The following is a 27283-nucleotide window of genomic DNA, read 5'->3' on the forward strand; positions in this document are numbered from 1 at the left end:
TTTTTCAGCATTTGAGCTTTGCTAGCAGCCATTGTCTCCAGACTAATGGGCTTCATTATGGTTAGCTGTGTTCGTACTGGCTGCCAGAGCAGGGATTAGCCCTAGTGCTGTGATAGCTGGAAGCAGAAGAGAAGATATTGTTAGGTTAGGTTAGCACTGGTAACCCAATCACCGTGAGCCAAGATAGCTATAGGATAGATAGCAGGAGATGCTTCATGCACATTTGGATAAGACTGTTGAACCTTTTTCATTTCGATTTTTCATTTCATTTTACCGGTTAAAGCCATATTCACTCAGAATAGAATTTTTAATTAAGTGCTAATTATAAATACTGATATTCCATATTAAACTTGACTTAGTATAATGTGCCAAGCGTGAGCTAAAATGCCCTTGGTTCCCCATGTTTTCCTCACCATATGCTAATGCCCTCCATGACCCACCTTGGCCACGTCATTAGTCAGCTGGCCCCATTAGGATTCATAGAGCATCCCTGTATGCGCGTTCATCACAATGTTGCCTTGCCAACTGCCAGGTGAAGGAAATTGATTTCTCTGAGCAATGTGAAGGTAAAAAACATACTAATTCACCACAGAGAGATGAGCTTAATATCCTATAATATTTTACTTCTAAAGACCCTGAGATCCACCTCCCTCTCCTCCATTACTTAGGTCAAAACAGAATCCTTGTGTTGTAAGATGTTATTGTGAAACATTACATTCTCCTATTTTGGATTTTGAATTACTTGTTGTTCATTAAATTGTTTTGGTTTTAAAATCAAATTAGAGCTATACCAGGAATTATGCACTGTATTTATAGCATATAACATACTGAAAATAGTTTGCCTTTAAGTGCACATATCTCTCTATATGATCGAAATAAATCCCTACTAACATTTAATGTGGTCATGAACCACTATGCCATCATCTGAGTCATACTTTATTAAAATTTCGTCTCCAATTACAAAGTAGCTGCATTTGTTTTTCTGCGGTGCGCCTCTTCTTAAAATCATAGTAGCTGCTGCTGTCTTTGATGTTGATCTACGACAGGGGTAATCACAAGGATCTGTGTAGCGCTCTGTCTAAGGGAGAATTACAGGCAGTTTATGTTCACCATTGTCATCATACTGCACAGCATCATGCCCCAAAATAAACTCGCCACTGCTGCCTTGTCGTTTTTCTGCCAATTTTTGGAATCTTACATGTGCAGTGTAGCTGGCCGGGTCAGGGTGGAGGCACAAGTGTGCAAACAGGTCAGTCTCTGTAGGCGTCTTCACGATACATCAATGCCAGAAGCACAGGTAGCCCTTCATGGTGCAGAGGGAATTTTGATGCAAGACTCGGGTAAGATCAGTTCTGCAGAAAACTTGGGAAAAACTTCCACGGTCACTCTTTTTGACTTCCTGCTTCAGTGGTGAAGCAGTGGTTTTTCTGAGCAGGAGGAACAGCACGTATCATTTGCAAGGCGGCTGCAGTGTGCTTCAAGCGGATGATGTGGACACGGTGCCATGATGACCATAACAATTGGTTTTATTCCTACTAAAGTCTGTTACAGCACAGACCGAGTGATGGCAAAAAACAAACAAGTTTTCATTTATCCAGCAGATAAAAGGTGTCCATGTTGAGGCCAGTATTCCTTTTTTTACCCCCAATAGTTTTCCAGTTCTGTGTTTGTGTTTACAAACCTTTTCATTTTGCCCCACACCAGATATCTTGGTACACTACTACACATGATATTAAAGGCTGCTTTTCAGTGGCTTTCCAGCGATGGAAAGCAGATGATAGGTAGGTAGGGAGTAAACACAGTCTGTTTCTAATATGCGTCCAATTTGGATTTCATTACCGATAGTTGCCATTCTACTTTATCTGTGTTCAAATGAACCCTGATCTCCCATGTGAACATAATGAGAATCACACACTTTATATATTTAAGTATACTTTAAGGAGCTCTGAGGTCATTGTTGTGAGGGAGTCATTTTACTTGTAGAAAAGAAAAGTGGTATGTTAGAATGAGTGTGTGTACAGGAGATGATTTTTGTGTTGTCTTGAATGTTGACAACTTGCCACCAAGCCAAGTATTTTTCCCATGGAGCGTTCTGTCTCTCTGCTCTTTTTTTTTTTTTTTCCTTTGCATTTTTTTCCCTTGGTACGGAGGATTTGAGAAGCCTAGCTAAGTGTGTCTAATCTATGAGTGCATCCAGCACAGCATCAAATGCTTGGTGTACCTGCGGCATTCAACAATGCAATACTTAAGCAGCTGTTTGCCCAAGCAGGTTGGAGACAATGCTGGATGGGAAGGGCTGAAAATTGAGAAAGGGACACCTGAGTGGACGTTAACATTATTGCTAAATGACCGTGGAAGCATTAGAGAGAAAAAGTAATGAGAGGAAAAGCAAATATTTGGGATAAAAGAAAGAATGCTGGGGGGAAAAATGGAAAGGAATACTGTTTCAAGGAAAAACCACCTCCAGCTCATACACACAAATGGACTTGGTCCCATCTAAACTCCCGTTCCCGTGGCATTGCTTAAATTTGTTTTCTCTAGCAATGCAATCAGGGACTTCCCCCAAAGGTAAGCTGGGGTGGTGGTGGTGGTGAGGGGTCTTGGCTATGAAAATAGGGAGGGAGGAAGCATCAGGCAGCACATTCTAAACTGAAGTCAATAACACAACAGTCAGTTCTGTCAGAGCCAGGTCCTCCCACACAGTCCACTTACAGCCAGTAAGTAGAGCTGAGGTTAGGATGTCAATTTGAGTGCTTGAAATTACCACAACCCATGGCAACATGTGTTTATATAGGTAAAAGCAAGTGAGGAAATATTGGTGTGCACGTCAGAAATTTGATGTCCAAGAAAACAAAATCTCTATCTCTCACTCAGGTTTGACATTTTTTCAACAGTACTTGAATCTTAAGTAGCGTTGTGGTCTTGAGTAAGAAGAAAATATATAGAACTTGGAAACATTGGGATAAATTAACAAGCTCAACCAAATGCTCAAGCCTTCTACACGCAAGTGATTTCACTCTACATCTGGCCCTCGTACGAAATCTTGCTAATGCAGCCATATTTGAGACACATGCACACACAGCTTTATTTTGCCTTTAATCCCTTTTCACATGTTAGCACTTCTACATAGCTTTAGGGGATTAAAACGGGTATGGCTAGCTTTCCCTGAGCATGTGTAGGAAAGCGAAATGGGTGACTGGTAAATGGTAGACATCTGGCTGACATGACATGCCAGTGTGTCGATGCAAGTGTGCTAAGCTTACATGCTTATGAATCTGATGACGGCTACGTAATGTTACTGACATATTTGCACAGCATGGAACGAGCACGATTTGTTTGGGAGCTAGCACTTTTTGTTCACTTTTGCTGAGCCGAACGCTAAAAAAGAGTCGGTTAACAGCAGTTTTAATGCCCTGTGTTCCCAGTAGTGTGCTGAAGTGCATATGTGTGTTTTGCGGGCCGATTTTCAGTTTCTGGTATGTCAGAATTTTAAGTGCCTGCATATAAATACTGCTTGTTTGAGGGTTATTTTATTTTATCCTTGTGTGACAGAATGTGTTGTTAGCTAAAGGTTATCCGTGTGGTGGATTCTGTCTCAAACACAATCACATACAGTGATACAATGAGATGTTTAAATTTTGCATGATAGCAGGGGAATAGGCTTACTGAAGAGTGAGGCTTTTCTTTAACCATGGGGATTTTGACTTTTTAAGCATGCTGAGAATTGCCTTTGCATGTTACCATTGCACGTGTAAAGCTGTCATGCTTACTATGTCATACTAGCGTGCATACCATTATCTCATGCTTTTTTCTTGTTGTTCTTCGTTTTTTTTTTTTTTTTGGTTTTTTTTTTAAACATCCAGATATATTATAGATCCACGTTGTACACGGGCCACTGCCTACTAGTCCCCTTACCAACTTGCTTTCTGTCTGCTCTGTCAGGCCTTTGAATGATAGCATCAGTCTAGGTCACTTACACCCTGGTTGTGTTTATTGGTGTGTGGCCCTGTTATTTATTTATTTATTTATTTTCCCCTCCCCAACACACACCCCCACACACGTTCATGCGCACACTCACACTAACATAGAGGACTGGTTTGACACGAATGTTTGAACAGTTGTAATTTCCCAAGGCAGACATTGATTTAACTTTAATTTTCCTGTCTCTTTGTTTGACATCTTGCTGAAAGTTATCATTTTGAATTGAAATAATTTACCTTTTCCCAAGCAGGCCATTTTCAATTATTTTAATTTACTGTATAATTTTAATAAATGAAAGATCTGAATTTCATATAGTGATAAGGGCAAAAACAAATTGTAGTGATTAGAAATGCTACAGGGGTTCTCAGTAAGTTTCTGCTTTTGAGACGCATAATGTAATTATCGCAGTCCATAAAGGAACACGTGCACATGCCACTGACCTCTCTTATGTCTAACTGGCTATAAAATGTTAACTCAGATGTATGTATGTAAGTTTTAAATGAGGGGCCTGCAGATGTTTTTTTCACACATGGCTTTGCTGACACTCTTAACTGCTCTACTTTCCTGACACTTTTCTGCCATCCATTAGTTTGTTGCTCAGCTTTACTCAGGAATAAATTACTGAGTAAATAAAATGAATAAAGCCACTGAGATGCCGAAGTTCTAATTTTCTTAGGAGAAAATATTTGATCTTGCCACTTTTGTTCCCCCCATCAATTAAAAATAACATGAACCAAACGCCTGTGTACATGGGGTCTTCTTAAAATGTAGCTCAACCAGTAAGTCTGGGAAGCATGAGTGTTGAGCTGGCCACAAAATTGCCTAAATAGCTTGTGATCAGTGTTGGGGAGTAACGGAATACATGGACCGGCGTTACGTATTTAAAATACAAAATATGAGTAACTGTATTCCGTTACAGTTACTGTTTAAAAAGGTGGTATTCAGAATACAGTTACTTTGTTGAAATAAATGGATTAGACGACGGTCTTTTCCTGTTTCATATGTCAGGCTATGCCCTCTCTATTTTTGGTAATTCCACGCCGGTGGAAACCCAAACAAAACACGCATTAAGAGGCTCTAATGCCTGGGTCTCAATCTCGCAGCCCATGTCAAGAGCAAGCATGTAAATATAATAATAACCACTGCAGCCAAAAAGAGTGCCTGACGAGTCCAGTTGTAAGTAAGCTATTAAGACTCGATTGTACACTATGTTCGTGTTTTCCTCCGAAACAATAAGTTCCGTTGGAGCAGCCTTTTAATGCCTTTCTCTGTCTCTCGCTAGCAAAGTTGACCCAGACAACAAAGTAAAGCTAGTTTTCGGCTACGAGCCCGACACGGAACCCGACGTATTAGCCAGATGTCCCTTTACTACAGTTCGGAGCTGCGGACCTGTTTTATATATGCGCAGAAAAGTGCAGCCTTACCTAATGTCCACCCTACTGTTACTCATATTAAGATTTAAAAATCTAGTTGATATTGGTATGGCAAGTAACCTTCAGTAATAGTAATAAATTACACAGCAAGAGTACATTCCTGTAGTTGTAAAAAGCATGATAATATATTAAGTAATCCGAAGTATTCAGAATACGTTACTCTCATTGAGTAATGTAACGGAATATGTTACAAAATACATTTTGAGGCATGTATTCTGTAATCTGTAGTGAAATACATTTTAAAAGTAACCATCCCAACACTGCTTGTGACTCTGACACTGTGGAATGGTAGTTGGGTGTCTGCTTTTGCCTGTGGCCGCATTGTTGAAATTGAATTTGAAGAGTGTGTGCACTACTGTCTGTTTTGAATCAAGTGTTGTCCATCCTATTTGGAAGCATAATTGTAATATCACACACCTGGTGGTGTTAAAAGCACTTCTGCTGGAAATGGTACCTTGTAAGCCAAGTGTTTCAAAGTGCATAATTGTGTGCTGTTCGTATTGTTTTCTGCAGAGTTTAATAGATTTTACTATAAATAATGGATTTTTTTTTAACATACAGTTGCAGTCAGAAGTTTACATACACTCATCATGGACATGGATGTGATGGTAATTTTCAGCTTTTAATCACTTCTTTGAACTGTTGTTCTTCCAGGGTGAAATGACAGTACAGCATACATTTTTATGGAATTGCAAGTTGAAATTTGTTTTCGATTTTCTTTAATCTACACAGGGCGAAAGTATATATACAGGCTCAGACGTTTACATACACCCACACTAATATTTGGTTAAGTGTCTTAGTGCACCTCAACTGGATGCTTTTAGTTGCCAAGCTTGTTCAGGGTGGAGATTTTTGCCTCTTTTTATGGTAGAATTGGTTCGTTTGTAGCATGGGTCTGGCTTGTAAGTGTTGTCCAGTAGGGTTCAGGTCTGGGTTGTTTGCCACTGTAGTGCGTTATTGTGGGGGGTTTTTTTAAATCAAAAAGTGTCCCTATTCTTGCCTAATATAAAATTTCAGCTGCAGAAATGATAAGGGCAGCTTTTAATAATAATAATAATAATAATAATAATTTTTTACACTATTTTTTTTGATACTTAACAGCTGTATATTAAACTGAACTATGTGCAGTCCATAAACTCATGCTATATATTACTAATAATAGCAATATTACTGATACTCTGGTATATACTTTAAGTCAAACCAACTATAGCTGGGCCATATTATACCGTTCAGGGTAACACCGGTATAATGTAAGGCAATGATAAAAAAATGAAATATCGCGATAGAATATGGGTAAAACGCACATGCGCAGTGCCTTTGTTTTCATACGCACATGGCCGAAAAAGCATGGTGGCAACGGAGAATGAGAAGGGAGAAAGCGGATCGTTGAGTGAAACGGATGAACCAGAATTGGTTTGTAAAAATGGTGCAATTTCAGTGATGTGGAATTGGTTTGGTGTTTGTACGTCAGATACCCACCAAAGCGCACTTTTTTGTAGAACATGCAAGCGGGCCGTTGTTATTACCGTATTTGTCGGACTAAGGTGCTTGTAAATCTGGGAGTAATCTGGGTCCAAAACTCCGTCCGCCTCAGGTCCCAAAGTCAAACGAACACTGCGGCACATTGAGAGTTAAAAACTGTCTAAATTCTTTCACCTTTAATAAAATGATCAGCATTGCTGCTTTACCAGGTGTAACAATTAAGTTTAACATCCAGGCATCCATGAAAACAGAATTTATTACATTTAACAGAGTTTAGCTGAAAATAGCAGGAAGTTAGCGGAGCTAAGCTCACTAGTTTCGCTAGTTACCTGAGCATGATATACCATGTTCTGACTGAGAGATTTCTGTACAAATTAAAACGTACAGCTCTGCTATCACTTCCAACATAAATAAAGACAGAAAACTAAACAGCAGTAACGTTTGTAGGGTTACTGAAGTTGGGCTAGCTGGTATATAATGATGTTCTACGTGATCGCTAGCGACACAGCTATGTTAGCATAACATAAATAGTGAAGCAGCAGGATGAACGCTAACATTTTTCCACTCGATAAACGTTAACGTGAGGGTTCCTGATGGTTAGAGACAAATGCAATCGCATGCCAGGATGCTGTAAACGGACCAAACTTCAGTCAGGAGAACAACTGAGATAATCCATCCACAATACGAAGTTAGTCATTAATATACTGCAACAACATGGGAATAGAGCAGCTGTGATAGAATACAGCATTAATGAATCAATGGTACAGAAGTGGAGGAAGCAAGGAGAATGAGTTGAATAAAGTTTGATTTATCTGACTGCTTTGTTTCGCTTAATGTGCCTTGTAATCCCGTGCACCTTATGGTCCGAAAAATACGTATTTGACTTTTATATTTGCCACACTGCAGTTTAATGTTGCAAAGCATCTCTTTTTAACTTTAGTGGATATTATACATGGGTATGCTCAGGATATGTCAGCCCATTTCTACTGGAAATGCCCTTTGGTTAAACTTGCAGCAAGGAATTTGCATTTGCACTGTTAAATTTTTATATAGCTTTAGTGCACATAAAAAAAACAGCTGCTTATTTACGTGAAAATAAATGGATGGTTTTTTGCGCTAGTAAAAGTTGTGGAGTTGTATTTTGTCTCGCATCAATTATATCGTCAGTTATATCGTTATCGCAAATTTTCAAATATATATCATGATAAATATTTTTGGCCATATCGCCCTGCTCTAAAACCAGCTACTGTGCAATAAGCAAGCATCGAAGTAAAACGTAACTATTTCCTTTTTTATATATTTTTCTGAATCACTTAAACTTCTATGCTGCTTCTTTTAGCAGTGTCACCATTGCAGTCTTGTTAGGCAGTGATAGGAGAAGGGATGGTGAGTGGGGAGGAAACTGGAAACTTTGACCTAAACTCTCTTGTCATGTCTGAACGGTCGGCTTCATCTCTGCTTTACTGCTGGCAGTTCTTTCTCTCAGTCAGTCTAAGTCCAAAGCATGTTAGCCTTCTTTTCTCCATTGTCTCCTCATAATAGAGGTGTTTAGAGGCCCTGTATTATTTTAGACACTTTATGTCCCTCATTTTCCCCGAATAGCAGTTAAAATAAAAAATAAAAAATGAGGAAAGTGATGATTGGACAAAAGTCACAGCAATAAAATGATGTCAAACTGAAACTTAGCTTAAATATTAAGAATCGCCGGGAGAAGCTAAACTGCCTTTCTGTGGATATAGTTGCATAGTTCCCTATGCAGTGTGTTCAGGAGCGCAGGCAGTAAGTAGTTGTAACGGGTTCAAACTCAAATTGGCGATTAAAAAAAAAAAAAAAGAGCACTGTTGTCCAAGAATTTGTGCTTTTCCAAGTATGGCCCAAATATTTACTATATGTGCTTATGCAATATGAGTCAAATTACTAGCATGAGACAACCTAACCTTCCATTTAGCTGATCTGTCTTTGAGTACCGTGTACCTAAAGGTGGATCTGCTAATGAAGTCCAGGTGCAAGGGTGGCTCTTATCTCATTTATTTGACACACGCTGATTAGATAAACTCCTGTGTGCAGGGTACTAGTCAGACTGGTCAAACCGCGCAGCTGAAGATGGAAAATTGAGAACAAATTATATTTGCCAATGAATCATCGTTTGCAGGCCAGCAACAGACTAACTGCATGGCTCATAAGTAAGCATGACTTGATTCAATCTGTCCTACCCCCTCCATCTTGCGCTCACACACAATCACACACCAACACCCACCTCAATTCCCCATCTAATTTGTTTGATCGTCACTTGCCATTTATGTGATTGAATATGCGGCGAGGTTGAATTGGATTGCCAAAACTGACAGATGATTATGCAATGATTTGTCTCAAGAGGTGCTCTCTTTTATGCGGCTGAATGGGGTCATATCATTTCCTATTTCATATATGTGATCTCTGGCTACCTGTTGCCATGAAAGATTCATTTTAACTGGCTTTAATGTGATCTCTAATAGTTGCCACACTGCAGTCTTGTGTATAATTTTCCACTTAAACCTGACTGTGCTTTTATGGCAGGCCTTTAGAAATGACATGTGAATCTAGAATAAACGTGTTCAGAGCAGGAACGTCTTCCTTCTGCCCAACTCCTGGTGGCCTCCAACCTGTAATGTCGACTCTTTAATGCAACACTAGTTTATAGCAAACAGGAGTACCTCTTCAGCAGCTCATCGCTACCACTCTTCTCGCACTCAAACTTCAACCTCTGCCTAACAACTCTCCAACCAGCCCCGCAACTAGGCACTGCCTCTCGATTTGACAAGCACACAGAAATTGACAAAAAGCCATGTTGAAAAATCCTCTGTCGACGCTTTTCCTCCCCTTTTTCTCACTCTCGTTCTTATACTCTGTCAGCACAAGCATGGTCTGGGAGGACAGAAATGGCTTTTTGAGTGACACAGGCTGGCTATGCCATTTGCCTTGTCAACTAGTGAAAGAGGATAGAAAAAGAGGTAGAGACAAATGATGATGGCCTGGCCGTGATTGCCCCGTGCCCCATCTCTCTGTCACTTGCCATCTCTTCCCCCTGAGGTCATTGAGCCATAATAACGTCGCCACTATGCCGGTAGGTGTAGAAGTGTTTGTCTCAGTGCCTTGGAAGTTTTTTTTTTGTTGTTGTTGTTGTTGGGTTTTTTTCCCCTCCCTTCTTCACCCGCAATATAACTTTGTCTTAAAGATTTTTTGTCGGTACGCTGAACACTTTTTCAGTTATTACTTGGAAATTATATCTCTCTTGAAGTGAGAGGAAATTCAAGTAGGTACTGTGGGCCAGTCATAAATAATGAACCAAACCGCCTTACAATTTCTTTCTGTTGATCACCGTGTCTAAGTGTTGCCTGGTCTCGTGGGGATGTTGCTATTGCTGGCAGTCTGCACTCTTTTTCTGTCTTCCATCTAGCCTCCGTTCATCTGTTCTCTAAGGCTGTCATCGTCTACAACTGGCAGTCCTTTAAGATGTCCAGTAACACCACTGTTTTCCTGACAGATCACTATCATTGCACTCGGTTGTAGTTGGGTCACTGCAGCCACAGAATCATAAATATTTAAAATTCCATTATGAAATCTTAAATTGATTCATAAAGCTGCTGCAAGTGGAGTGAAGAAACAGCTGCTCGTGTGATGGATATTACTGCAGAGTATCACTGTAGAGATGTTTCATAAGTCATTGTCTTTTACTTTTACATGTGTGTCATCGCCCATAGTGATAAGCCGCATTGGGTGGAAATAGTAAATGGGATTGATTGAGTGTTGTTAATGAGTCATCTACCCCATAGAGTACATCACGCTTATAAATCGAGCCAGTGCTGAGGCTTTTTTTTGGGGTGGGGGGTGGGGGGGTTCTTTCCCCATGAGAATGTATCCACTGGTAACCACACTGGGGGGGAAAAAACACAGAATTTAGTAATGTAGTGGAGGAAAGAGTATTTTTATCAATTGTAAAGCGAGCAGCAATTTGTGTTTGTTTGAAAGCTTAAAAAAAAAAAAAAAGAAAAACCTCCATATGATTAAATTACAGTTGCATTAAATCATTTTCATGATTAGAGCCGTTACCTGCAGTTTATATTATACAGTGAGCTGCACTGGTCAGCTGAACAATATGAGCTACCCACTTTAGCGTTTACCTTTTATTCTCCTTGTTATTGTTATAGGTTTTTTGAACCTCCTATATTTCTTTGTTGCTGTACTGTTCATTGCTCATTGATTGCAGAATAGTGGCTTTACTTCATTGGTTATTCAGTCAAAGGTGTACGTGTGAATGGATCTGCGAGGAAAAACCACGCTGTCATTTTCCGAGGTAATGTGGCTTAATGTGGTTTCCAATCATCTCGACCACCCCTGAATGTGCTCAATGCGGCTTGACTGCTCCCGCCAAGCTTTTCACTGCTTTAGGCAGCGACTTGAAGATTTGAACTGCTGTGGGTTTCCTGTACCCTTGGGTCTTGACAAGCTGAGCATCTCAACACAGAGCACAGTGTAGCTCTGGGAACTAAGTGAAAAATGCTTTAAAACAAAAGGACAATATCCAGTGTTGGCAGAGAGGCTCTTTTTTTGTAAAACCCCTTTATATCTATTCACAGCTATGGTAGCTACATCATGGTGTTATATTGACAGAAAAGAAAATTGTTGTAAACTAATGATTTTCACAGATATGTGTGTGCTTTTAACAACCATTCAATAACTTAGAGCTCAGTTCAATTTGTTTCCCCACCTGTACCCTCACGACACCCAGTTAAGGGGAATTATATGATATTAGTAATATTACAAATGTAGCTCAATATTCATCGACCCGAATGCCATGTCCCCCCTTCCTTAAAAATGAGATGGATTGTAGTTATTGCTGTTATTGATTTTAATAACCAGGCTGTTAGGGCCAGTGTGGAGCTTTGCTCTTTCTCAGCTATGTCTTGTGCTATGCAAGGACCGTGCTGTTCTTTCATCTGGATAACAAAGAATCTATAAACTAATTTAGCAACAGGTTTAGCATGATTAGTTTTCCTGACTCTTGCAGTGTTACCTTTTTATCTTCAAGCCCTCTTTGAAGCTGTCGCTTTTATCGTATATACTTTGTTACCCCCTTTTTCCCGTTACACACAATTCAAAAAAGCACCTCTCCCTAGGGCTGCACGATTTTGCATAAAATGAGAATCACGATTTTTTTGCTTAGAATTGAGATCACGATTCTCTCACGATTTTCTTTTCCAATATAAATATTTATTGCACTTATTAACTGCACATCAACATAAAAACAATAAATAAACATAACAAAACAATAAATGTCTCACATTTTGTCGTTGAAGCAAAATGTTGTACTGCTTGTAATTCCGCCTCCACCGTTGCTCGACACTGCGTGTATAGAGCAGGTAGTGCAACAATAGAAAAATAGTTGCGGGACGGCACTGTGTAGCGTTTGTCTAGGGTGTTGATCATTTTCATAAATCCCTCGTTTTGCACAGTGTTGATGGGAGCCATATCTTTAGCCAGGTGATAAGTGATAGCCTCCGTAATTTCTTTGTGCCTGCGGGAGTTCGACGGGTATGGGGAAGTGCTGTATAAGGTTCCCGTTATTGATGTTTGGGTGGTTGACCGGACGGATTTTCTCCTGTCACTTTCTTGGCCTTACAGCTTCGTCTCTCCGTTGTTTTTTCCCTGCCAGCTGGCTTCTGTATCACGTGGTATAAGGCTCCGCCCTTGTCATTTGCTGAGCAGGAAGAGTGAGCGCTTGTTTTCATGCAGATTATGTCCCGGATCAAAATGCGGTACAATCGTCATCTTTTTTTCTTTTTTTAAAAAATCGTTGTCATTTGGAAATGAGATCGCACATAAGTATGAATTGAGATCGCGATTTTCTAACGATTAATTGTGCAGCCCTACCTCTCCCATTCAAAAATTTAATGAATTTCATAGCAAAATGGGTTTCTTTTGTTATAAGTAATGCAATATTCATTTGGACAGTAACTGTTTCAGATTGTGGATTTTGAAAGATTTGTTTGTTACTCAAGGGATCAACCCTCAGGGATCCTGACAACATTACTGAGCTATCAGACCAGATTTAGCAACATACACTGATGCTGCACCTTCTTGGGTCATCATTACTCTGGCAACGGCTTTATGTTGCACAATATTGCTGACCATTTGACTGTGTTGGGACCACGGGTTCTGTGATTTGTAACTGTTGCACATGTATTGGCTTTGAGGTGAAATCAAAGAAAAACCATCACAAAGTTCAATGAGCATCATGAAGGCCAGCAGGTTCCAACCAGGCTGCATTTAAATTTGATGCAGTTTACTACAACCTTTTCATGAATCTGATTAATGTTACAAAAGGCACTATTCGGTCTTAGATTCACCAAATTTATTGGTAAGATATACTACTTTTTGAAGGGCCCTTTATGACACAGTAGCTGCCACCATGATGGAATGATGCAAGTCATTCTTTGGTATCTCGTGTGAAGTCGCTGGCAAAAAGATGGATTTGTTTTTGATAATACTTAAGTTAAAATGCTATGTGTAGTCAGCAATACACAGTATGATAGTCTACAGTAGATTGTTTTGGAGGACAGCAGCAGATTCTGCCCTGATCGATTCCTTGTTGACCTTTGATTTCTTTCTCTCAGTCTTTACTCTGACACATTTTCTATGATCTCTTAGTTTTTCAAAGCCGTTCTCTAAAAAGAAAAGCTGTTCTTCTTATATTTAACTTTCTCAGTGCAGCCAGTCACTTAGACTGTGAACAGAACTCTGGCTTTAATCCTTTTCTCCCCACTTCTTTTTTTTCCTTTCGAGATGCACGACAGACAGAATCATCAGCATTTAAACTGGGGTATAATAGACATAACAAAGGCATTAATGCAGTCTGTATGCATTGTTTGTGAAATTCATGCAAAGGCAGAATTGCTCTGACCCTTTGGGGCATTGACCTTGGACCTCTGGGAGCATCCTGTATTGTTGGGTGCCAAGACATTAACAGTTTGCTCTGGTGACGTCCACTGTGGATCAGGCTTGTTCTAGCATATCCTACGTATGCTCAGTTGGATTGGGATGTGGGGATTGTAGAGGGTAGATGTTTCTGAGCAGTTTTTGGTGTATGATGGGGCACGTTGTCCATCTGGGGGAGGCTGACACTGCCTGTGTTTGGAGAAGTGTGGAACATGTTAAAGTAAGATCCACATTAAAGTTGGATCAAGGTTTACATTGATTAAATTATCAATGTTTAACATGTCATCTGTCAGTGGTTTTTATATTGTGGATAATCAAATCATTTCCTACCGCTTATTCGTATCTAGGTGGTAGGGGGCAGGAGTCTAAGTTGAGATGCCACCAGCTCCAGCTCTTCAGGGGAAAGTGAGGCAAGCTGAGAGATATAATCTCTTCAACATACCCTGGGTCTGCTCCTTCGTCTCCTCTCAGTTGGCTGTATCTGCTATATTTCCACGAGGCTTTATAGTTACAATCCGGAACCACCTTATTAAATGGCTACTTATGAAATAGGTTAAAAAAAACAGTTTTACTGTGTTCTTGTTTTTCTCCATTTTCAACAAATGACACATGATGTGAAGAGAGTTTGATCTGTGCTTGAAAGGCAAGTGATGCCAAGGCCTAATAACAGACTCATAAAAAAAATAACATGTAAGACTTCTATGGTATCGTTTCTCCCATCTTTTTTACTTGAATAGTATTAGTATCACGCGGCTTACTATTCCCATGTTTCGGTTTCTCCTATTCAACTCTTTCCACCAGCTTTCCTTCATTCACCTCTATCATTAGAGTAGTGATGCATGGGAAATGTCAGTTATCTATTGATGAAAGGAAAACTCTTTAATTGGCATCAGGCAGGTTTAATGATGGGGATCATGCTTGCTTGCTTGACTGTTAATGGCTCTGGCCATTTGAAAAACTGTTTGACTTTTCCCCAACCTCCTCACCGATAGACAGCAGCCTGCCACTGACAGTGATGCATGGGACCCCCTGAGTCACATTGATCACCCTTGGGAGAGTCAACACACTCACAAAGACGCACACAAACACATTCCTGTCCAGCTGGTATGTTATAGCTCGATGCAAGCAACACCAGCCGTTGCTGAAATAGGTCACAACTCCCAAAGAACAAATGTTAACCTTTATTTCTACAGGATGCTGAGTTTGTACATTGACATTGTAAAGCAGCATAAAGCCCTTTTCAGACATGTACCTCACTTGTCTGTTAAAATGACAGCATTCTTCTATGTTAATGACTTCATGGTTTAATTCAGATATATGCAGTAGATGAGGAAGAGAGCCATGCAAAAATATGCATTTTTCTCATACTTGCCTCTCTGTGAACCCTGTCTTCACAGTCCCAGTTCGGCCGAATGATAAAATCTCTGTCCAAGTCAGCCAAAAGGCTGCAAAGGTCCTCTGAAGTCTGCTGATGCCTGGACTTTTTTTCTTAGTCTTTTCTTTCACCGGGGAGTCGTAATCGTGTCCTTTTATGCTTCAGAATCTGGCATCACAAGTTCACCCGCTTCTCCTTAGATTTGAAAGAGATTGACTGTTTGCTTCAGGAACAGGATGTCAGGCCAGGGTGAAGCACTCAAATCTGAAAGACCGGAGCGTACGCTAGTTGATTTCCTGTAGTGCCAGTAAAAGATTTGTTTTCCTCAAAGCAGCTAACTGTAGATGCTGGGCATGTAAGGAAGTAGAGTGAGTGAGTCCCAAAAGTCCTTCTGGCACCAAATTGTTTAGACAGCCAGATTGAGACTCACTCGAGCTCTGCAGTGAGCACTCTGGACAGCAATATCCTGCCAGGGTGAAGCCAATCCTCACCTTACACCATACAGCAAATTGACTGTTTCTTTCTTTCTTTTAACATGTCCACCTATTTGAAGTTCTTGCACAGAAGCAAGTCATTTATAGCTGTACAAACAAGCCCTTCCTTTTTTGATCCCTTTATACTGCAGATATGTATACATATTTAAACAATTAATAATACAGAATCGTTTTTCTGTCATGCCCCTCTTACCCATTTATCCTGACCCTGTGATCTGACAATTATTGAACTAACCTAGTTTGGAATTTGTTGGTGCCAGAGCTTTAGCTGTACAGTCAATAACCCACAGCCATAGGCATCCCACATCAGAAAATGTTTGTTGTTTTCAGGCTACCATTGTCTGTATTACAGCCGTGGATATGTTAAAAAAATAATAAACAGAGTAAGTTTAGAAAAAATGTAGCCTATTAATATTTGCAGATATTAATAAAAGAACAGAAGTAACATCAATATGTTTCCGACATTTGATGGTTGGTGACCTATTTTACCTCTTCCTCTCATTACATTACATTTTTTTTATGAAGTGTGGACTACATAAATCATCACTTTGATCACTCACCTGTGTTTGAAATTGGCTGATGTTCTTTCCATGTGAAGATTTTTTTTTTTTTTAATTATAGGCCCCCATTAACAAACTATTTAGATCTCTGCCTGATCTGTGCCATTAAGCAATCAATAACGGTTTGTTTAATTCATTCATTTATTCTTGTCTGTCTTTCTTGCTCGCTCTCTCTCTTTCTCTCTCTCTGGCTGTCGTTTTTTTTTAAAGGTGATCTATATTTATAGATTTCTCCTGGAACCAGTTAGCTTTTTCCTCTCCTGATTCCACCACAGTAACCCGCTAACATACATAACCTTTTTTAAACTCAGGGAACCTTTGTTTTCACCAGTGGATAGGTTTTAAACACTAAAAAGAGGTGTCTTTTCTTAAAATTGCCTCATTTATCTGTAAAGAACTGTAGTAGGATTGCCTGCCAAAAAAAAAAAAAGAATTTAATTTGAGGGTTTTGCAAATTCCCCTGTTTCCCAGGCATGCTGTGTTACTGTTTCCCATTAACAGCAGTTTATGGACCTGCCGTGTACTAACAGTAATGGACTAAGGAATAATTTTTTACAGGTTGACGGTGGCCACAACACCAGAGACATGATGCTAGCACATCCTAGCACGTTTACAGCTTATCCACACTAAAATACTAATCCCAGGTGTCTCATACTTACTTGCGCTCGCACATGTTACAGTTCCCTTTTACATGCTGTTGCTTTAGTAAGTAATCACAACTATAAAACATATTATGTATAATTTAACTTAGTAGCAGTTTTTCATTATTTGTCGACAGCTGGGTTCAGTTAGCAGTTTTGATAAATGACCTGCTCAAACTGTATACCTTTATGAAACTTTAATTGAGGTGTAAATCTGAACAAATTTCTGTGTGTATGTCTGGCTTGGGCGTGCACATGTGCCATATAAGCTCCTTGTGCCCTCTTAGAAAAATGATCAATATAAGCGGGAATGCGTGGGGAATTATTGAGAGATGATGGACTTTTGTTGGATTGGGGTGCTCTACCCACAAATGGAGTCTTCACGCAAGAGTGGGCTCGGAGCACTGAAGCTGACCAATTCAAAGCTTGGCTTTTTCTCCTTAAATCCTCATGTGCCCATGAAAAGGACAGTTTGTCCTTTTCATGTGACATTCATGACTCTGAATTAAGTGTCTGAAGGCTGTGATTTCTTTTAAGTGAATAGGGAAGGTTTGGAATATGAAATAAGGTATAGGGATTATCTGATTACTCCTTTCCCCCCTGCCCACTTTGCACCTCAATGTAGGGCTTAGGACCACTCATTGCTCTAAGATGGTTTGATGTTTTTGCCCCTGCACACAAAGGAGAACACACATACGTGCGCATTACACACCTCCGCATCACTTCTTCAATCTTCACCAAGGCTCAGTTTGATAGATGGCTTATTCTGCTGGATGAGCAAAGGGTATGTGGGAGTGACTTAAGTGTTCCTTTGTGTTTCTAACGCAGATTCTATCCATTTGCTTGTCTCATTTTTTCTGAGTCAAGGTCACGAGGGACATTATAAGATATGTGGACCAAAAGTGATGCTATTAATCAATGTTACAGTAGCATTGCTACTTCTACTTAAGAACTATTGATTGTTTTTTTTGTTTGTTCCCCCCCCAATGAATATATTTTGTAGATGCAGACACTGAGACTTGAGAGTCTGCAGCTAAGTGGTAGAGTACTACCACTATAAAAGCAACCACCTTCTAGTGGCTTAATGAAAATAAAGAAAGACATTCCTAAATTTCTGCCAGTTTGGTTTTCCGGTGTTCTGTGCATTACAGAGCCCTCTTTGATAAGCAGATTTTTTGACTCGTTTTCCTCTCTGGCAGCCGCTCACACACGGCAGCGGTGGCCTAGAGTACACTCTGAACATACACTATATTTGTTACTGACAAAGCCTCAGGCTTTAAATTTTTATGACCAAAACTAGTAATTTCACTCATAAATGTAAATCTCTATGGTGATAACTGTGATCTCAGTAATTGGATCATGCACTAAAACTGAGATGTAAGTTGTGACAGAGCTGCTGTCAGTGATGATTGAAAGCTCTGACTAGTAGATTATTCTCTTGTGTGCCTTGCATAAATGCCTACAGGAAGCTGTTTTGGATGCATAGCACATAATGCATTGCTAAAACAAGCTTTTTACCCGCCACGTTCGACCTCATGGGGTCTAAAACGGCTCACAGAGAAATGGGCACACCCTGTTCTCTGTACCTTTTGCTTATTTAGCCACTGGCGTTTTTCCCTCCAGGTGTTTAAAACATCTTTTGTTTGGATCCCTTTGCATGCCAGGTTTTAAACTGCCAGCCCACTGTATTCCTTCGTTTTCTTTTTAGTGTGGGTTTGTCCCTGACATGATGTGTCACCAACTGCAGTTTAGTTTTGTTGTGTTTTTTTTTCTCCTCACTTTCAAACAGCTAAGTGAATTCAATCTTCTGCAGTTTTAAAACATGCCCTTGGGCCATGGTTTCACTTCAGTTGTACCAAATGGCTTTGTGTTTTGTACTGGTCAACGAGTGCGCATGTGTATTTACTTGCGCACACACACACACGCTTAGCTTTGTGCGTATGCGTAGTTTGCTTTTTGCCTTTTCTGTCCACTGTGTCGACACAATCCCAGCGTTTATGAGATTACCAGAGCCCATTTGTGTTCCGACGGGAGCCATCTTGGCTCAGATGAGGCCTCCACTGGGAACCATCTGGGCTCTACTCAAAGCAGTTTCCACTCCGCCTCCCCTGTCCTCTGCACATTGTGACCAAAGCTATTTACTTTGAAGGAAAGAAGAACTTTGAATTCTGTCTGTGTCTTTGTAAGACTCTTGATGCTTTAGATCAAGCTCCAAAGCTCGTGGGTGGCACTGTTCCTCCGCACAAAATACAGATAATGAAATATGTTGGTTGCAGGAATCATTACGTGATCATTTCTATAAAATGTATCAACTTCATGTAAATAATAAATAATTCTATAAATTGACAAAAACATCAAAAGTCCTCTGACAAGTTGATAGATTTCAAAACAGTCTAAGGTATTTGAGCCTCACTAATGGTAAGTAAGGCATTTCAGGTAAAGGTGAATAACAGATGAGAGTATTATTATAAAAAATAACAATCTAAAGCAGAATGCGAAGACAAGGTGGCGATAGATTCTCATAATTGGCAGTGACTGCTAAATGGATAAAGGAGCTGTTATTGTTCCATTTTTCTGCTCTGTTTGCTGTGTGCCACATATTGCGCTAACGGTAGTATTAGGCTTCAATCCTGCCATTGATTTTAAGCTTCTTTTATCTCTGCCCCCCTGCCTGGTGAAATGTCAGTTCAGTTTTACATATGCTTTTAAGTTTTTGTGGTCACTCAATATGCGCATTTACTGTTTATTTTGACTTCAGTCAGGGAATAACATTCTTAATAATCATTTTCTATTGATTGACTAATTAAAGTTGAACTGTCCGGGCATAGTCCTTTTGATTATGACAGGCTGGCGTGTGTGATTGTAGCCTGCTGTCTTTGTTGGTGATTTCCATTCAGCTCATGTATCCTGTAATATTACTGACATTTCTCAGTAGGTCTGTTTGGTGGTTATTAATGCTGTGTGCTGTTACAGCATCCCCGTAGGCAAAGACAAGAGTCATCTTGTCGTCATCAGCTCAGGCAGGCTCATTTTCTTTGCATAAGGTTGGCAGTATGTGGTAAATGAAGTTTCCCATGTAAGTGGTCAAGGAAAGCACACAGACGAATTTGTTGTTGTGACTGAAAAAGTGTTCTCTTAGGATCACTTCTTTTTTTTTCCTTTTTCTTTTTTTTTAAACATCAGTTCTCGTTACAGATGGTTGATCCGACTTACTCGACTGTGTATTTTCTACTCACGTTGGTGATATTCATCACATTTATCTAGTTTCTACACGGCCTGGAGAATTATATTTTCCTCCAAAATATGATAATTGGAGAATAATTGTGGATTATGATTCTCTAAGGCAATAGAACATTCCAGTGTATAATTTCCCCCCTGTGGAAATATTATTCTATCTCTTAGTGTGCCTGTCTTTATAGCTCAGATCGAGATATTTTTTCATAACTGAATGTTTGCTAGAATCTCCTGCCAAGTAAAGGACCGGTCAGAGTTAAAGAAAAATGGGTAGCCAAAAGGCTTTCATTCATTCTGTTGAGCACACTAGAGTTGCCCTCGTATCTCCTGGTTTGTGCTTTTTGTTTTTTTCCCCCCACAGCGAGCATAAACACTTTTTGCTTTGGAGCTTTGCGTGCTCCGATCATAACTTCTAGACAACTTCTAGTCGAGTTTCTATTTTTCCTTCAAATTGGATTTTTTCCCAGCTATGAGTGTTGCTTTTAGTTGTCAGCATTGTTTTATTTTTGTTTTTTGCATTTGCTGCGTTAATGGAAGCTGGTAACAGTTAAGTTGGCTCTTTTCTTCCAGCACTCGCCCACTTCCCCATTTGACATTTGGATACTCAGAGGACCGGTGCTGCTCTTATAGCCTAGTTATGTAACTGCTTCTCCACTTAGAGGAGAAAAAAAAGATAAAATGGGGTTAGTATCTGAGATGGCAGCGAGGAAGACAGAAAGACAGTAATGAAGATTTTACAGAGGCGGATGAGGTACGAGTGAATTTAGACTCCATTGCTGTCATGACCTGGGAGGGCAGACCAATGTTTTAGCTGCTCGTTTTACATGTTAAATACAAGTACTGCTATGTTTTTATTAGTTGGTAGAAAACAGGTTGTTTTCTGTAAATATGAAATTGTTCAGCATAGTTTGCCAAGTTTGAAAACAAGAGCCTCATTGATATGCCACTGTACCAAGTGGTGTTACATTACATTATATCGCTTTTGAACAAACCCTTGATGAAAACGCTTTATCCAAATATAACTGGATATAGAAAGTGGAAATATGTGTCCCACTGTTATATGAATAGCTTGTCAATTTTATGCTTAATAAAAGAACAGATTATACATTCAGTAATAAAAGCTTCTTTTTTTAACTTCAGCTGAGAACAAGGCAGAGCAGTTTACAAACTTAATTCCCCTCAGATTTCCCTTGTGACTGCAGGGCTAAGCAGTCCAAGTCTTAATCGCTTGACTACGTCCTATCTCCTCAGCACACCTGCCCTCTCACTTTCTCGCTGACTTTAGGCTTTAGAGTAAAGAAAAATGCTATTGATTTTTTTTTTTTTTGCCCTTTTTCTTTCGCCTCCTGGTCGTCCATCATTTATGAAACAAAAAGTAATGAATGGATAATTAGCCTGAATAGGCAGAATTTTGTTATAGTCCATCACGGGCAATGTTGTGAAATCTTTCCTACTTTGTCAGCAGGGTTAGCTAATTTGGGTGCCCTCATTTGTTTACTTAAGGGAATGGCAACTTAGCTGTCACTAATTGAAAATGATTTGCGTTGTTTAAAAAAAAATAGGATGAAGAAATGTGGGCTCTTAATTAAGGTTGAAGTGCATATGCAACACTAATTTAAAGCCTCTAATAGCCTCCACTGTTTTTGCAGGCCAATCACAGGCCCAGTGATTTCTAAATAGACACATTATTGAAAGCTGACAGTCATGCTTAATTGAAAATGTCAAACAAGTTATTCTGTAAGTGCACTTAGACGAGCAGTCGCTGCTGGGGCGGGCGGGGGTTTCTCTGGTTATTAAAGTACTGACCAAGACCAGATTCATTGGGAAGTCCACAACAGTGGAATGAAACAGGATCTGCATATGTGTGCATGCGTGTGTGTGTGTGTGTGTGTGTGGTACTGAATCAATAGAAAGCTCACAGGTCTTCATTGATGTTTCTATTTAAGAACAGTGATGTCTTGTCAGGGGGACCCCCTCCCTCCTATTGCTGTAAAGGAATCTCAAACCTAATCTTGATACAGAACATTAACTGAGCCTCTTTTCTTCCTCTCGTTCCTCCCTCCCTCCCCCCTCCTCCTCTTGTGGTTTTCCAGGTGGAAGTTGAAGTGGAAAGCATGGACAAAGCAGGGAACTTCATTGGCTGGCTGCACATTGAAGGTGTGAATCTGTCTGTGGCACTGGTAGAAAATGCTCTGTCCAAGGTGCACTTCACAGCGGAGCGCAGTGCCTACTACAAAACCCTGGTTGCAGCAGAGGAAGGGTGCCGACAGAGGAAAGAGAAGGTAGGTTTCATTTAGATGCTACAAGAGCTCTACTGCACAACCTACAAAACAATGACTAGAGTCCCAAATGGCATTAAACTGGCCCTCAAAAGGCTTTCAAATGTTAATTGCACAGTAAACTTCATTTAACCAAAGCTAGCTATCTTTAGGTTCAAAATTGCTGATGGAAGTAAATCTCAAGATGTCATCTGGCGTAGCAGCAGCATCAATGCTTACTTTACTGGCTTTCCCATCTCTGAGCCATAGTATCTTAGGTCTGCCTGCCTGTGGCCATATTGCATTGTGTCCATGTGTGAGCTATTTCTTCCATCGCAAATCCAGCAGCTCTTTTTTTCCGCCTTCAACATCAGTGCCAGTAATACATTTATTAGTAGAGTTTAAGGTGCTGTCTGGAGAAATGATAATCCTTCAGAAGTGAGTGGAGAAAAATAAAAAGCTTTTTGTTCAAATAATGCTGAGAAATTGCACCAAGTCACCCCGGTGGCAATATAAATGTGACTAAAGTGCATTAATAAGATGCAGTGCTAAAAGTTAAAGTTACAGTGTTCTGAAAATACTCCATCTGCTTTTGCAAATAGCCACATATTTGCAGTTATCATTGAAGCTGTCTTTTCTCAGTGGGAAATCTGTGATGGATAGAGGCCTCTCTCACAGTGATCCTGATCTCGCCCTGCATTTTCATTATGGCTCCGCGACTCACCCCTGGCAGATGCACGAGGTGCCCAGCCAGCTGTCATCATTGTCCTCTTTCTCTCTATCTGTGTAACTTATTTCTTTTGCTCATGACTGTCCTCCTCTCTCTCTTCCACTTACGTCCACCTATTTGGGTCCTTGAGGAGACACAAATGCATCTTCTTCCCATATAAATGTGATGTAGTGCCAGAGCCAAGAAGGGGCTGTGTTCTTTTTCTCCTCCTCTGAATCTATCATGTTCACAGTGAGTGTGTTCCTACTCTTGTGTCTTCCCTGCTCTCAGCTCTCCTCTTTTTCTTCCAATTACTCTCTGTCTAGGTCTTCCATTTCTCACAACTCTGAATAGAGTGGTGCGCAGGTAAACCTTTTGTCTGGCATTTAAAAAAAAAAAAAAAAAAAAGAGGCGAAAAAAAAAGAAAAGGAAAAACATCTTGCCAGTGATGTGAGCACACAGACGCTGCCATGTTAAATCTAACTGTAGCATGAAGGCGCATTCCTGACACCTCCGATAACAATTTCACTACCGGTTTCCAAACCCCCTTGCAGTGTTGAGACAGATTGACTTTCACCACAAGGTTTTGACTTGAGCTAACCTGAGTGCGGACAGGGCCGTGAGGAAAGGCAACAGAATGGGGCCTGAATTGACCAGACAGACGGTGATTATGTTTGATGTTAGTTTGCCAAAGGCACCGGTGGACAAATCAACCACAGCCTGATTTGTTTGTGCATGTGTGTAGTGGAAAGTGTGTTGTGTTAGCAGGGCACGGGGCAGTTAGTTGTATTTGTGTGTGAATGCATACTATGCAACTTGAAGGCAGATAAGGTGGGACTTGGTGTTCTAATTAACCCATAGAGACCATCTTGAGGGGAAAAAAAAGCTAAGAGCATGCATTTTTTCTCCGCCTTTCTTTCTCTTTTGAAGTTAAGGTGGTTGGTCTTTGTGTGTAGGCTGAGGCTTGGTAGGGTAGCTTGTATCCCTTCCCATTGCCCTCCCTCTTTTCCTCTTTTCTCATTGCCCTCTCTTTATTGTCCCTGCGGCTGTGGATATGGAAGACATCATTGGTACTGCTGCGTCAGGCGTCTCTCTGAGAAAACAAGGTTGTCGTAATGAAGAGGGTCCCATGTGTGCGTGTATGCATGCACACACTCATTAAGAAAAGCGTTGGTGGTCCAGCAGGACATCGAGGGGGAGGGACTCAGGCTTGCTGCAGTAGCATCCTGAACCAAAACTGCTTAGTTCGAGTGACTTAAGCGAATATGAGATTTTGCTACAATGAGGCCAATGGGACAAAGTGATTGTCTTCTAAATGAAGCCTTCCAAAGGGTTTGGAGAAGACCCCTTTTCTCAGAGCTCAGCGCATTTTGATCTTGCACGTCAGCATCTCTTGGAACAATATTTGGAACAGTCCTGGGAGCAAATCCATCTCACACAACATGCAGAAGGCTTAAGTTGTAGACCTGGAATTGCTCCAAAGCCTGTTTCCCCATTACATTTATTTGTGCCTCGGCTATTGTTTACATAAATCTCTAAAGTGTGTCCCCCTGTAAGAATTATCATCATCCTATCAGCACTAACATTCCTATAATTCAGTGAAAAAGACAGACCCAGGGACACAGTATAAACTTATCTTGTGGTGTTTTAACAATGATTTGATCGCTGCCAAGCCATGGTCATGCCCCCTCCTTAAATCTCCTCCGTGGTTTAGCAAAGTAGTCTGGTGTATATTCAAATTCTCCTTTGGTTATAAAAACAAACTCTCGCTCAGCAGTCACCTGTGTAAACAAGACTCATTGCAAAGAGGGTGCATTTTGTCTTTGTAGTAAGACAGATCTCTTTGCAACTAGTCATATTATGTTCCACTACTATCTTTCTGCAGCTCAGAGAAATGAATTGTACAAAATGGTAGTTTGGCTCGGTGTATTGGTAACAGCAGAGTCTTTGACTGGGGAAATGTTGGCTGTAGCTTTCATTGAAGTTCCCTAAAGACTGAACAGGTGTGGGAGCTGGCTCGTCGATATGTAGCTGTGCCTCGGGACTTTCCGATTTCAGAAACAGAAAAATGAAATAAAATACTTAGAAATTAAGAGATGGGTTCACGAGAGGGGAAGTCAATTTAGACTCCCAGAAGCTCTTGGCTGTGCTCTGCTAGTCAGAGCTCTTCGCAGATGTGCTGTGTTGTTGTTGTTGTTTTTTTTTGTGTGTATTTATTTGTGAATATTCTATTAAGGCCCACCTTTACTTTAAAAAAAAAAAAAAAAAAAGGCAACCAAGTAGCTATGAATTGGACGAGGACAGAAACATGGTCGTAATTGGAGTGGCCTCATTATGAAAAGATGAATCAACAATCGGTGCTCAATGATAAAGTGTGCTTTCTGTTGGGCAAGCGTTTTTTTTCCCCTTTTCTTTGCTGCTATAATTACCCAACCTTGAAGGAGATTAATACACTCCGATGGCTCTCAGAGTGGGTAAAAGAAGATAGAAAAGAAAAGGGGTGGAAAAAAAGAGCAAAAGAGGATATGACAAACCCTGTTAAAGATATTTCATGTCATAGGAATCTTCTCCTTTCATCACTACCCGCCCCTTTCCTTCAGTCCTACTTGGCCCTCTTCACAGACCACTCTCCTTCTTTTAATCTCTTCTGTTTTCTCACATCCTTACCCTTCCTTCTGCTTTTTTTTCTCGTCTCTGTCCTTCAACTAATAATCAAATTCCAGTCATGCCCCTGGCATCTTTAGATGCTTTACAGTTTTTGGATCATGCGGGACAGTTCCTTGGCCTGGACTCTGTTCAGAATGAATCAGGACCTGCAGCACTTGTACCCTTTTCGAAGGGGGGAAAAAAACCTTTGGAAACATAAACCCAGGATCTGGTGCTGCCGTTCCTAATACTTCACCCGTCCATCAACAGCACCCGTCAAAAGCACTTGAAGCAGCATCATTCTGACAGTGAGCCAGGTGACGTGTCCTTGGAGCAGCCTGATTGAAGTACATAATCTTGTTTCAGCATTCTTTTCTTTTTCTTTTTTTCTTTCTTTCTTTCTTTCTTACTTTTTTTTACCCCCAAGTGGTCCCCAGACTTGCAAGTCCAGCCGACTTAGCTGTCACTTTGCCAAAGGCCCTGTTCACAAGTATAGATTACCACATGACCCAGATCATCCGTTTTTACTGTGCAAAGCAGATCACAGAACTCGAATTTGCTGCTATTGGCTGACTAACATTGTTTGCATGTCTGATTATATTGGTACAGTGCAATTTTCTAGATCTTTATTTTGTTTCAGTTGCTTCTTGCTTACTCTGAAAGGTCAGTTGGTAGCTCACAGTGGAAGCCAAACATCTCAGTGTGCTTTTTTTATGAGTTGTTTTTTTTTCTCCTGTTTTCAAAGATGGTGCAAAAACCTGTCCCTGTCTTGCTTTCTAAGCTGCGTCTTGTCTGCAGTCAGCACATCACACACCTGGCTAAACAGGAACACACTGTGGATGAATCAAGATAATTGGGCTTTTAGCAAAGCTAATTAGCTTCTGTCCCTGAGTTCAAGCTGTAGGAAGTTTACCTCTAGTTGGCTGGATTCACTCAAAGGATTTATATGGTTAGCGTTCTCTCGTTTGTTTGCATAAAATTCTAGATGTTGTTGTATATTTCCCTTTCAGTGAAATTAGATAAAATGTGTGGATTTTAAAAAAATTGCTGTAGTGTGAAGGATTTTTTTATCACCTATGTACCATGATAATTCTCAGTCTTCTGTTAATAATCTACATAAAATTTCATACTACCGTCTTTGTTTGGTTTCCATGGATGACAGTCCCTATTCTATTAATACCACGCTCAGTGCTTTCTTAAGCCCTGAAGCCAGTGAAATCTTTCCAGGGTTGAATTTTTTTATTTCCTCTATCCTTTCACATTTTCTTGGCCTCTCATAGTGAAATAACCTATGGCAGCCACCAGGCAATATAATAGAAAAACGCTGGGGATTAACATTAAAGTAAGGTCATCTGTGGAGTCTTGAAGTGAAATAAATTTGGTTCTGTCTATGGCTGACTCTAAAATTGTTTCTCAAATTTGGGTCTTTTTTTTTTTTTTTTTTGCCAAATCCCTTTGCTGCTCTCACAAATTATTTCCTCTTAACTTGAGCCAT

At 40.2% G+C, this 27283-nt stretch overlaps 1 protein-coding gene across 1 annotated transcript in view; it reads left to right on the forward strand.

Annotated features, from left to right (window-relative positions):
- Positions 1–27283, forward strand: part of snd1 (staphylococcal nuclease and tudor domain containing 1) — a 179297-nt gene that overhangs the window by 94151 nt on the left and 57863 nt on the right. Inside the window, exon 17 of the mRNA XM_063501056.1 lies at positions 22269–22457. Within this exon, the coding sequence (XP_063357126.1) occupies positions 22269–22457 (189 nt within the window). The remainder of the gene's footprint in view (positions 1–22268; positions 22458–27283) is intronic.

Source organism: Pelmatolapia mariae, linkage group LG17 (genome assembly GCF_036321145.2).
Source record: "Pelmatolapia mariae isolate MD_Pm_ZW linkage group LG17, Pm_UMD_F_2, whole genome shotgun sequence".
NCBI lineage: Eukaryota > Metazoa > Chordata > Actinopteri > Cichliformes > Cichlidae > Pelmatolapia > Pelmatolapia mariae.